Below are 13,426 nucleotides of genomic sequence, written 5' to 3' on the forward strand. Positions count from 1 at the left end.
TTGAGTGTAAAAAAACCCATTGAGATCCAGATCTCATTTACATGGGGGACCTGGCCAAGTGGTCAGCAGCACACGTCGAGAACATTAAAGAACAATGAAAAGAATCATTTAATTATGAAAGTAGTAAAATAAGTGCAGCAACACAGACATCAACACAGGCACTGATGGGTGGACGCTTTTTGCCTAGTGGCTAATAAAGAATGAAACGCTTTAAATGATAAAAGCTCAGAAATGTTGAACTCAGTCTGGAGCTAAAGGCCTGTTTTCCCAGTTCAGTCCGCACATGAGGGACCTGCAGGTGGTACCAGGCACAGTGGAGGGTCTTATAGACCAACACCGTCCATGAGTGTGCCTCCTTGTGCTCAGCTTTGGCATACAGTTCAGTGGTGGGGGAGCAATCACTCTGCAATAAGCCTCCATACAGACTGCACTAAGGCTACAACTGTTGTGTGTAATCAGGAGGTCGCAGACTCAAAGTTCATCACTTTATTTGAAAAAAGAGTGAGACAAATAAATGAAGAAACTAAACAACAAAAAACTACCACAAGGGCGATAAAGCCAAGAAGGGCTGTGAACTCAAAACGACCACAAGAGCCAAAAAAAGGGGCTGGAGAACAAAAGGCGACCACAAGGGCGAGATCCAAGACAGGTGTTCGGCTGAGAGCCAAGGCTGGGCGGGACCAGGCTGAGCGGGACCAGGCTGAGCGGGACCAGGCTGAGCGGGACCAGGCTGAGCGGGACCAGGCTGGACAGGACCAGGCTGGACAGGACCAGGCTGAGCGGGACCAGGCTGGACAGGACCAGGCTGAGCGGGACCAGGCTGGACAGGACCAGGCTGAGCGGCGTCTACAAACAGGGAACGAGGATCAGTAAAAGGCAGAGGATTCTTGACGAGGTGAGTGTGAGGTCTGTAGTTACCATGATGTGAGCGGGAGAACCGGCGGAGAGACGAGGTGAGTGGGGATCTTAAATAGGTGGAGATGATGGAGGAGGTGGAAGCAGGTGGTGATCAGCCCAGTGCTCCGCCCAGCCCATCCCACACCGAACACCTGAGGAGGGATAAAACACCAAACCAAACTAAAACCAATGAAGAGGGTGACAGTGACTCACTACAACAATCCAAGATATAACATCAGATTAAAGGCAGTGAGAAAGGCAAACTGAACTTATCTACATTTACCGTTCACATTGGAAACACCTTCTGTATTTCAAATGTATTAAAGGTCGGGCAGGAGGTTTCCTTCTGATGCACTTTGTGTTGAATTACTCTAACTTCTCTTTACAGTCCCATAGCAACCGATTGGTTCAGAACTGAAATCTGGCTCTCACCGAGTTTTAAAATCTCCTGCCCTACCTTTCATGAGTTGTAACATAAAGCGACTTTCATCTGACACAAATGACTGTATATACAAAAAAAGGCACTTCGTCAAAAGCATCACACACACTGCCTGCTGCCTCAGTCCACGGATTTGGGCTGTTCGTTGGACTTTTTAAGGACGCAGAGCAGCTTCTGTGACATGAAATATGGCCTCTCTGTCGATCCATCGTTGCGCTCCAGATCCTCCACTGTCACACAAACAGAGAGAGAAGTGAGAAACAGCAGGAGCTGTCTGAACATCTGGTTCAGCTCATACAGCCTCCATGTGCTGTATGTGACTCTGGACTGATCATCCTGTAAACTGGTAAAAATGTTGAATCCTGCTCTATATTTTTATATTTGAATTTTGAAATCCCCAGCAGTGCTGCACAGGCAGGTGGCAGTATGGTCCCTGTCAAGGTCTCCAACACAGTTCAAACATAAATCTTAGGAAAGGTAGAAAAGAAAGAAGAAAAGATACATGTGTGATGGTTTGTGTGTATCTGGGATGCCAAGGAGAGTGTAAATGTAAGGCAGCCTTTTTATTTCTTATATAAATGTCTTGTCCATTTAATCTGATGTTTTTGTCATAATCTGTGAATGGGACAGACGAACAGACGGACGATTGACCTGAGATCAGCTCAATAAAAAGGGGGTCCACATTTTGCATTACAAAGAACTGTTTATTTCCTCTGACTCTTCTCAAATGTTTCCTTCTTGCACCTCATTAGGTTTATCTTACGTTTGAAATGATAACAATTCATTTCCACATCATAATCCACACAATGTGATCATTAGGGGCCAGAGAGCTACACATCTGTCTTTTAAAGGGGGAAAGAGAGACACCACAAACTTTGGGAGCCAATGCTCTAAATCCAGCAAACGGGGGAGGAGCCATCCTGGGTTTGATGGCTTTATAAGGTAAAAGCCCCAAAATGACTGGTGAGTAAACCAGTGCACACACATCAAAGATGACGGTCAAGCAGGAATTGTTTAATAGTTCCTATCTGCACTGATGACTGAGCATCAGTACTCTATCAATATACTGATTCCACTACAGGGAACAGGCATGTGCATATATCAGTACCTGCATTCACAAAAAATCCAATATTGTTCATCGCAAGTCAACCTGGGATACTACGATTCCCATGAGGCAACTCTAAAACTCAACGGTTACCATTCAAGAATAAGAGGACAACATACAAGTGTTTACACAGGCTGAGTGAGGAGCACTCTTCAGAAAGTGGTTTTGACCTAAAAACTGGCTCCAAAACCTCCTAGGAGTCACATGTTCACCCATAACAGAGCTACTATACTTAAATACAATCACCTTTAATCAAGATTTACATCCAGTAACTACGGAATGTCAACAGTGGAAAATCAACTTTCACAAGGTGACAGACAAGGAAAAAGATACAGAAGCATCCACAAAGTGTGTGTTAGTTAGTTGCGAGCATTCAGAAGGCCATGTTAATACATGCAGCACTTAGAGAGAGAGAGAGAGAGAGACAGGGGAGAGCAAGGCAGACGGAGGCGGTAAACAAGTGGGAGGTCCGCAGAGGTCCGGCGGCGTCATGGCGACACAATCACAGCACTTATGCTTACCAGTCCCAAATACCAAGGCAAGAAGGTGGCAATACAATATACAGGATCCCATCTGGATGAGGGTCTGTCTACTCGACTGAAGCCAAGAAATACACAATAAACACACACTGCGGTATGTACACCAGATCCCAACATCACCCAGGATATCAAATGTGTTGTAAGGTTTTGGCGTCAGCTGGTAGGATGTAAACAGTGAAGGAGATTCACCATGGACTGTGTTTGTCCTGCATGTAAACACGGTTCTGTCGTGGTTCTGTAGTGCATTCAATACCAGGATTAAGACAACAAAACATCGGTGACAGTAATCAGGCACAGGTTCAGCACTCACAAGGTTCTACAGATCTTCACAATATCAAACCCAACACGGTTCTAAAACCAACACAACAGAGCCTTTTTTAAACCAGGCTACAGAGATGCACTGGGCTTTCAACCTGCTTCGGCTTCACCTCCAGCTGGACGCCACTCCACTCACATACAGCAGCAAGGCCATCTCAGATTTTTAGCTTGTTACATATTGAACAGGTCCATGTCACGAAGCTGCAGGTCCGCATTACTTCATGAGGTTTACTGAGCCTTCTTTGTTTTGCATCTACTCCTCTGGTTTGGACGGAGGAGCTTCTTCCTGGGACTCCTGCTGGTCTTCCTTCTTCTCACCAGTCTCCTCTCCCTCAGCCTCCTCAGCTGCAGCTGGTGTCTCCTCCGGCTTTTCCTCAGTTTCCTGCTTTTCTGCTGCCGGTTCGTCTTTCCCCTCTGGTTCTTCTTTCTTTTCTATCTCCTCCACCTGACTGACCTTTCCGTCCTCCGTCTTCTCCTCTGTGGGCTCGTCCGCCTGCAGAGGCTGCTGCTCCTCGTTATCCTGCGTGAGCAGCGCCTGCTGTTTCAGTTGGATCTCTCCATCCTGCTGCTGAAGAGGCGCTTCCTCCTCCAGTTTTACTTCGTCTGCTGACTTTGCAGCGTCTGCCTGCTCAACGCCATCTTCCTCCAGCCTCTGGGCTTTGGAGAGGATCTCGTGTAGCTCGGGGGACATGAAGTAAGGCCTTTCAGAGGAGCCGTCATTCCTTTCCAAGTCTTCGCCTTTTTTTTAATGTGTGTGGGTATGTCGTGTTTTTGATCAGGTTAATGGAAAATTAAGGGGGAAAATGAAAACGTAACAAGGAAAGGGAATGTGTGAAAATAAAGGGGAATTAGTGGGAGACAAAGAGAAGAAGAGTCAGACACACCGCAAGAAGAAGAACCAGCAGCTCAGCTTCAGACATGAGTGCTCGCAAAGAGAGGAAGAGAAAAACTACTCACAGAAGCAGAGGAACAGGGTGTCCACACACATGGCGTACACGCTGAAGAAGCCGTGGGCGATGAGGTAAGATCCCACTACCACCGTCTATGTGGACAACGTCACATATGTCAGTCTCCTGCAGGTTCAATGAACAATAGAAATAAAGGTGATCTTACCAGAATGGGCACCCAGTAGTAGTTGAGAGAGGGTGCAGCCTCTTCTACTGCTTTGATTCTTCCGGAGAAGAAGAAGAAAGAGAAAATCCCTAGACAGAAAACAATATGAATATCTGTGGGTTTAAAAACTAGAAAGAAAAAAGTGTTTGGATCCATAAATAAAACCTTCACTTACCCACAATGCCAACTATCAGGAGCTTCCCAAGGAACAGCAGGAAGTCCGTCACTTTGTCCAAAACAGCCACCCTGAGTTGGAACAGGAACAGAATATGAGCATATATTCAATCACACTGGGCTAAGAATAGCTTGACAGCTAGTCCACTGCGTACTACTGCATATAATAATATACAGTCCCCACCTGACAATGTTCCTCATGAGCAGGAAGAAGGCGTCCCGAGCGGAGGTACAGAAACTTTTTCCATAGATTGCAATCTGCAGGAAAATACAGACAATGGAAACATTTTAAAAGCTGACAGGATATCGCTCAGCTATCCGTGTGTCTAAGAACTCACCATGATATAAGCGTTTCTGTTCAGGAACTTGATGCATTTCTCCAAACACCAGAAGCAGCACTTGAAGCATTTGAGCAGAAATTGAGCGAACTTGTTCTGAGCGCCTGAGGGAGACAGAGATTAGCTTAAATAATCTGAGTTCAAGCTGAACTTTTTCAACCATGACGTTCAGTCATCTGACCTTTTAATTTGTGATCCAGATACTCCAGTAACACCCTGATAACCTGGACCAGAGACAGGATGAGAGAGCCGAACGCCAAAGAACCGGTGTGGTATCTATACAGGAGGAGGAACAGAGCAACAGTGGGCATCAGGCACCTGCTGACCACAACATATGCCTCACATAGAGAGAATAACCTTCTGTCCTCACTGTTCTGTCAAGTGCAGCCGGTGCAACCTAGAAAAATCTATTTTCTGACCTGAGGGCTCGTCCCAGAGAGGCAAAGATGGGGAAGGCAGGGATGTCATCGGGCTTCTTAAAGGCCCAGTAATATGAGGCAAAGGCTCCTGACAGAGTGACCTGGCCCAGCGCTGTGACAAAGTTGGCACACCAGAAAAACAGGAAGACATTGTAGAATTGCAACAGGATGAGGTATTTGTGGTAAACTGTCTCGCCGCCGTAGAAGGCAAACAGGCACTCGGCATCCGGGCACTGAGTTGAAGCATTTGAAGTGTTGAATGTCTGCAGAGACAGAGAGAGACGCACGATGTGAGGTTACTGGGAGTAATACTACGCTGATCTTTCTGCATTTTGAGTACATGACATTTAGTGGCGTACCTTCGGGTTGCAAGTGTCTCGTGAGAACGGACATGCAGATGTGTTGAACACTTTGTAAACCTGCTCGTTGGACGTGGACAAGAAACTGATGACAGCTGTCAAGGAGATAACAGGAGGAGTGACGCTTTGAACGAGGTCTACCTGGTACAGGGATGAAATTATAGTGACACGCATGTGTTTTGATAATATGTATAGAAGGATACACCGCAGTAATGGCCCAGTAGGCGATGACGACAGCCAGCAGAGTGAAGGTCAGCAGTGGGTAGAACAGTGACGACATAACATAGCCAACAGCTCTAAAACACAGCAAAACATGGTGTTAACAAGGTTCCACTAAAACGATCTCACACATTCTAATGATCAGAACCTGATGTGGAACCAGCAAACAGCAGCTAGCTGTTGAGGAATTGTCTGTTTACACGTCCTGCAGCATCACCCGATGAACGACATCATTCATCGGACGTAATTTATTGATTTCTCTATTGAGCTGCTACACACGTAGCTGTGCTAATGAAAGTTGACCAAAACAATGTGCTGAAAGACTACAGAGACCGGGGAAAGCTCTGCTGGTTTCTCATTTCATGCTACACATGGACCCAGTTCCAGTGTGGAGCACCTGCAGCCTCCAGCTTTGCCACTTTCAGCTATGGATGGTCTTTTCAACAAAGACACAGGCTAGAATCACCTTATGTGATGACTTGCTGTTTGCCTTATAAAGAAACAGAATGCACATAATAACTGTGGGTGTCTTTTGTTGATAGCAGTCTGCTTTGTGTCTCTGTGTCTATCAAAATGTACCCACTGGGAGTTTATTCTGCCTCCAGTGCTGTCCCCTAGAACTCCAACATGAATCCACAGACAACAGACTAATTCAACAGAAAAATAATAATTAATACTTTAGTAATCCCCGTAGGGAACTTAATTTGTACTGACTGCATCCCCATAAATTCTGTCTTCAAACACAAACCACTTGTTAAATGAGGGAATAATCTATAGGGTTACATCCCTGGGCCGACAGTGGAGGTATAAACAGCAGCAAAGCAGCCTGGTGACACGTCTGTGTCAAGCTGGAATGTTATTTGCGCTGAGGTGGGAAAAAGTGTGGCAGCTTTACTGTGCGATCTCTGTGTGAACGGGGATGCAGTGAAAGTGGGAGGTGGTAACAGGTGGACTGACACTGGGAGATCAATTGTTAATAAGAGGTTATTGATCCAGCAGCTTTAAAATATGTGAGCGCATCGGGTGACATTTCAGGTGGAGAACAGAACAGACAGACCCAGCCTGAAATCAACAGCCAGCACCGACCTGCTGGCCTCTTTGATGAGGGCGATGGCGATCAGGATTCTCTTCCTGAGGAAGATGAGCAGCAGAATGATGATGGCCTCCACAACAGCCAGGATGATCACTGCGAGACAGTGAATGCAGCACGTTAGCAGGCTGCATGAGCACTTCATATGGAGACAGAATCAAAGTGTGTTTGTGCTTACTGAAGGCCAGCCAGGTCTGTCTGATCTGCAGGTAGACGGAGAAGTCCGTCTGCAGGCCCAGGTCGCGGATGGTGACATTAGCACCGGGCTCCCCCTTCAGGCTGGCAAACTCCATGTAACAGTGGAAAATACCTAAAAACATTCATGCAAATGTAAATACTTAAAGCTTAATGATGGTAAACTTCTGGTCAGAGGCTGAAGACTCACCGTATCCAATGACCAGAATCACCAGCATAATCATGACCCATACCATGACGCCAGCCAGGTACCGCAGCAGGACGATGAACAGCAAGCTGACGACCATGGCTATCACCAGACCTCTGAGAGCACAGACACAGAGACATGTTAAAGAGGTCCTAACAGAAGCTGCTCAGGCTGTGAGCCATGCATGTAGTCCTGTTCCTCTGCCAACTGAATCTTAAGAACTGTCTCACAGTTAAATAGGGGAAAGGTCAATGTGTTGGACAGCACATGTGTCAAACTCAAGGCCCCTGGGCCAAATCCAGCCCACCGACACGTTCTATCTGGCCCGCACCGCTATGTCCAAAACATATATGATCCGGCCCAAATCTTTATTTTGTAAATGTAAGATTTTCATCTTCATTCACTACCCACGTCTGAGCTGCAGCTGTTGTACGGCTGTGAACTATAAAGGTGTTTCAAGCCCAAAAGGACAGTGGATGGTGACCACAACACGCATGGACACAGCAGTATGTTTTAGGGAGTGGAAACAAAGCTAAAGAAAAGTAATGGAAAGTAGAGTGATTACCCGACTAAACACAGAGAACAGAAGGATCAGGGAGGACAGACACCAGGCACACAGCCCCCTCATAGGAAGAGCCCCCAGTAACCCTGAAGGAAACTCACAGTAGTATCCAGTGCCAAGACTGAGTGTAGTCCTCAAAGATCCTCATGGCAACCTGTCGAGCTTCAACCACCACATTTGACTTCCTGTAGACAAGAGGAAATGACATCATCGCCATTAACATTGAAAAGGTCTCTGCAGAATGGATCATCAAAGACAGTGAAGTATCACTGTATCTGTGCGACATGGACTTTTCCACAGCCCTGTTCCACAGTCTGTTAGCAGTGTGTGTGTGTGTGTGTGTGTGTGTGTGTGTGTGTGTGTGTGTGTGTGTGTGTGTGTGTGTGTGTGTCACCTCTCTTGGTCTGTTAGCAGTGTGTGTGTGTGTGTGTGTGTGTGTGTGTGTGTGTGTGTGTGTGTGTGTCACCTCTCTTGGTCTGTTAGCAGTGTGTGTGTGTGTGTGTGTGTGTGTCACCTCTCTTGGTCTGTTAGCAGTGTGTGTGTGTGTGTGTGTGTCACCTCTCTTGGTCTGTTAGCAGTGTGTGTGTGTGTGTGTGTGTGTGTGTGTGTCACCTCTCTTGGTCTGTTAGCAGTGTGTGTGTGTGTGTGTGTGTGTGTGTGTGTGTGTGTGTCACCTCTCTTGGTCTGTTAGCAGTGTGTGTGTGTGTGTGTGTGTCACCTCTCTTGGTCTGTTAGCAGTGTGTGTGTGTGTGTGTGTGTGTGTGTGTCACCTCTCTTGGTCTGTTAGCAGTGTGTGTGCCTGCAGCCAGGCGGTGATGTGAGGGCTGACAGGCAGCTTGTAGTGAGAGCAGGAAGCCTGAAGCTGCCGAATCTGAGAGAGAATCTCAAACTCCTATCAGGGAACAGACACAAAGTGTATTTTATTTTGAAAATTACTTATTTGAAAACATTGTGTCATTCAGATAGGACACCACTAGGTGGAGACACCCACCCGCCTGCGTTTCTCAAAGTTGATCAGTCCACCCTGTGGAAAGATACAAAGACAAGCTGCTGTCAGAATGAGGTCATTGATCCACTGAAGCAGAAAGAAGTAGAAGAGATGAAGCACTCGCCTCCACGGTGTCGGTCAAAGCTGTATCCAGCATGGTGAGGACGGTCAGGTATGTGCCCAGGTACGGCACAACGCCACTGCTCACACTCTGAGGACAAAAACCAACATACATGTAGGAGCCATATATGCTGTGGGTGCAGAATAATATAATAACATGTAATTATGGCTAATTTCCTGAAGATATTTTATCACTAAAATAATAAAATCGGAGGTCACGTGACTTTCAATATAGGTCAATAAACACAGCAACAGCATCACTACGTAAACATTGGGTATGGGGGGTATAAAACTTGACAGCTCCACCCTGACTGAGTAAACTGATGAACTGTGGGAAAGGTTTTATATCCTTCCCTTTATTAAAGGGCTTTGTCACGTGACCTGCAAACACTTCCATTATACATTTAGACTTGAACAACAGGGAACTTGGAGGTTGTATCAGATTAAACCGTGTGACTTTAGGAAGTCGGACTGATGATGGGCTCAAATTTACCGGCTCACAGATTCACTCTATTTAAACCTGAAACTAAGGAACTGTGAAATGTGGAGATTTCCAAAACAAACCGATGAGTGTCTTCTTACCGTCTGTCTGGACTCGGAACAGAGACGGGGTGACTTAGAGTCGGCGGTGGCGCTGCTGTCCGACTGACTCTCATCCTGCAGGAAGCGAAGAACAACAAGAATCAAACGAAGGATGTGAGGCAGCGTGTGTGTGTGTGTTCAGTATATTAATAACCACTGATTGGTCCTGCCATCTGACCTGCCTCTAATATTTGCAGTTTTATGGCTGCTAGTGACAAACAATGAGCTTTTCTTTGTGATAGCTGAGCTGCTGATAATAACAGTATCACATGTTTTTAGTTTTTTATCACTGTGAAAAGCTCTCAGGACAAAAGAAGAACAGGGTGGCAGGAGATATGAAGACGATTTGTGATTAATCAAGTGTTTGATGCTGGTTTTACACAGTAAAGCCAGTTAAAGGGGAACTCTGTGTTTCACAGTGGATTCAGTGACACTTCAACTTGAAGTGATTTCACAGTCGTTTCGAAGCCTAAAACCTGTCAGACGTCTCTTTGTGAGCGCACTATGTTGCAGAATAAATGCTCCAGATTGTCTAAAACTCAAGCTTATCAATCACACATCAGAAAGGGGAGTCAGAGAGTAAATGAAGTGAAGCGCTGGTTTAAATCTGTCCCTCATGGGTTCAGCGGACTGCTTACCTCCACCAGGATCTCTCTGCTGGTCAGCACACAGTTTTCATCAGGAAAGGTCTCACAGAGGAGTTCAAATGTAGCCATGCTCTCCCTGAAAACAAACAGAGTGTATGAGCCGTTGTTTCCAGGGCTCAGAAGGCTCAGAACAGATATTTAAACGTGTTTTGAACCTGCTGACAGCAGACCAGGTCTTCTTGAGGCGATACACAGCGTTGGCCTGCAGGGCGGAGAGGATGGCCTTCAAAGAGGAGAAGTTCTTCAGCTCTCTGCACTCCTGCAAAAACAGAGTTTTATGTTTGAGAGGCATGCACCTGGTTTTTGAAACATTCTGTTACATGGCTTTGATCCTGACCTGTGCGATGGCGATCCACCTCTCGATGATGCGCGCTCTGTGGGCCGGGCCGGTGTGTGGGCAGCGAGGCGAGCTCGGGGCAGTGGAGGGGTACAGGAAGGTGGAGGACGAGCAGGGTGAGGACAGGGGAGAGGAAGTGGAAGGGCTGGGCGAGGACGGGCAGAGGAGCGAGGTGATGACGCGGTTGGTGACGGCGTTGAACTGGCAGATGGTGGCGCGGACAGTTGGCGCCAGGTTGCGGTTTTCTTTCTTGTCGCGCTGGGACCAGATGCAGCCCAGGCAGTGGAACGGCACCACTCTGAAAAACAGCTCCTGAGAGACGGGGAGAGCCGGTCACAGGACGCCGCTCCAACAAATCATCGACTCATTTACAGCACATGACACTTACAGCATCCAGTCTGGTCAGCTGCTCTGCAACGTCTCTCACAGGGAAGTCCATAAAGTTGTGTTTGTCTTTAGTCTCTCCTCCGTCCTCCTGATCCGTGTGCTCCTGCTGCAGTGATTCCCTGCTGTGCTGTGACGCAGGCTGGCTGCAAGCTGCTAAAGAAACTTTACTGGGCCCTAAGCAAACTTTCATACCCCCACCTCAGCATCAGATGCTTCATCATCCTACAGGCTGCACTGTGTGTAACATACCCACTATCACTACCACACCATCTCACTGGTGTTAATCAACGTCCTTTTTAAAATATAAAACAGATCTTTTATCATGGACTGTTGGTGCTCTTGGGGCCCTAAGCTACCGCACATTTCGCACATGCCTTGGGCCGGCCCTGGGTTTCAGCTGCTATTGGGGTCAACATGGTCTCTGGGGCCCTCTCAGGGGTATTTTGTGTGGGTTCCGTCAGCAAAGTTAAACTAGTTTCATCCATATTTTCATGGTCAACAAGGAGGGAAGCATGATTCATGACTTTACTGTACAACTTCCACTCAAACAGTCTGTGAAGGCTTCGCAGTGTGCTGCTCCTCTGCCAGTCCTTTACATAACAGTGAGCTGTACTGTGGGTACTCCAAGCGTTTCTCCTCTCATCACACCAGCACTGCTGTCTTCCTTCAAAGCCCTCACAGCCTGCTTTATAATGGGACGTCTGTTACATGGAGACATAATCTGAGCCTTTAAAAAAAAAAAAAACAGGCTCCAATATGACAAAATGTACTTACGCCATGCAGAACTACATTGCTAATGTCTCAGGGCTGTTGTTCAATAATGGACTGATGGCACCAGATGCTGTATTCCTGGCCATTTGAGGCCTAGCCTTAAAGGCTGAGAGGCTAATGTCTGTTTCCTCTGCATTGATGTGAAGCACTGTGAGCCGCCTCGTTGTTGAAGCGTGTGATTTGATTTGCCTTCTGGCTTACAAACATCTTTCCTGAAGCTATAAAACACAACACGCTTGTTGCTGCACATCAGAAGCAGCATCAGCGCTCCACTCACCTCACACTCTCCATCAGTGTCCAAAAACTGGAAGCTCCTGAGCCAGACGCCGGGCTGCGTGTCGGTGTGGATTCCCACGCAGGGACTTGGCCTGAGCAGCTTTTTCATCCTGCATCCCACACGGCTGCGGAGGCTGCGGGGTTCCCCTCCATCACCGCCGCCTCTGCTCACAGGAAGAACGGTCCTCATCTCCTCCTCCTCTCTGCGACTCGGTGTCGGTCACGCTGCCGGGCCCACACACAGACAACACACCTCGTCAGATCTCTCCCACACCTGCTGCCTCATCTGTGGAAGCGTGGAAACAATCAGCACACGTTCAGGTCACCTGCAGCACCAGAAACACCTCCACACCTTTAACATGCAGTCCTAGAAACGGCATGGCTGAGCACAAAACCCACCACTGGATGGATCATGCTGGGTTAGAAATAGGTTTCAGTATAACTCAATTCATTAGCAGCAGCTGCTTAATCCAATGAACCACTCACCCGCTCACCTCACAATAAAAGCCCTGTGTTTCCTGAGAGAAGCCCTTTAACCCAAACTAACTGAGGAATGTTTCCTTAACATGATCATAGCTGTCGGGAGACAGGACTGATCTATAGAGCTACAAACACTGTAATCCTGAAGCACAGAACTGATCTATAGAGCTACAAACACTGTAATCCTGAAGCACAGGACTGATCTATAGAGCTACAAACACTGTAATCCCGAAGCACAGAACTGATCTATAGAGCTACAAACACTGTAATCCTGAAGCACAGAACTGATCTATAGAGCTACAAACACTGTAATCCTGAAGCACAGGACTGATCTATAGAGCTACAAACACTGTAATCCTGAAGCACAGGACTGATCTATAGAGCTACAAACACTGTAATCCTGAAGCACAGGACTGATCTATAGAGCTACAAACACTGTAATCCTGATCTATAGAGCTACAAACTGTAATCCTGAAGCACAGTTCAAACCTGGAGAACTTGCTGTTTTAAGCTGAATGCAGGTGTGTGTGTCTCATCTCTCTATATGCACATGAACACATGCACCATGGGACCGTATTACCATGACAGTAAAAGATAAAGATTTTAATAAGGACCACTGACATGATTTAACTGCAGCTGATGATCTGTCTGTGTGACAGCTCACTGGCCTAATCCAACACATCCTGATCACTCCATGTCAGGGATGATTTATAATTATATGAACGTCCTAATGCCCATAAAATGGGATTCCAAATGCTCAGTATTAGAAAAGGACAAGGTTCACACACACACTCACAGAAAAGAAACAATATTCAACATATGCTCAGGAAAAACATATATTGACCCAAAATACACACAAACCCAAAAACAAACAGTCACTTAAC

At 46.7% G+C, this 13,426-nt stretch overlaps 1 protein-coding gene across 2 annotated transcripts; it reads right to left on the reverse strand.

Moving 5' to 3' along the window:
* Positions 1-702: 702 nt before the first annotated feature.
* LOC114442321 (choline transporter-like protein 2) lies at positions 703-11,692 on the reverse strand. Of its 2 annotated transcripts, XR_003671333.1 has the most exons (23): positions 11,017-11,689; positions 10,629-10,940; positions 10,447-10,550; positions 10,283-10,367; positions 9,645-9,719; positions 9,067-9,153; positions 8,946-8,978; positions 8,725-8,846; positions 8,056-8,139; positions 7,396-7,508; positions 7,189-7,320; positions 7,007-7,106; positions 5,905-5,997; positions 5,702-5,786; positions 5,343-5,605; positions 5,105-5,199; positions 4,924-5,027; positions 4,770-4,843; positions 4,587-4,657; positions 4,412-4,500; positions 4,256-4,340; positions 919-1,566; positions 703-846 (listed from the first exon to the last, which is right to left on the reverse strand). XR_003671333.1 is itself a non-coding variant. In XM_028415768.1 (22 exons), exons 1-22 carry the CDS (start codon positions 11,203-11,205, stop codon positions 3,552-3,554), a joined length of 2,880 nt encoding a protein of 959 aa, XP_028271569.1. In that variant the 5' UTR covers positions 11,206-11,692; the 3' UTR covers positions 1,533-3,551. The 2 variants fall into 2 exon arrangements, 1 of the variants encoding a protein (XP_028271569.1); XM_028415768.1 differs by lacking the exon at positions 703-846 and having other exon boundaries at positions 1,533-4,036; positions 11,017-11,692.
* Between the last annotated feature and the right edge of the window lie 1,734 nt (positions 11,693-13,426).

This window comes from Parambassis ranga, chromosome 1, assembly GCF_900634625.1.
Source record: "Parambassis ranga chromosome 1, fParRan2.1, whole genome shotgun sequence".
In the NCBI taxonomy this organism is placed as follows: Eukaryota; Metazoa; Chordata; class Actinopteri; family Ambassidae; genus Parambassis; species Parambassis ranga.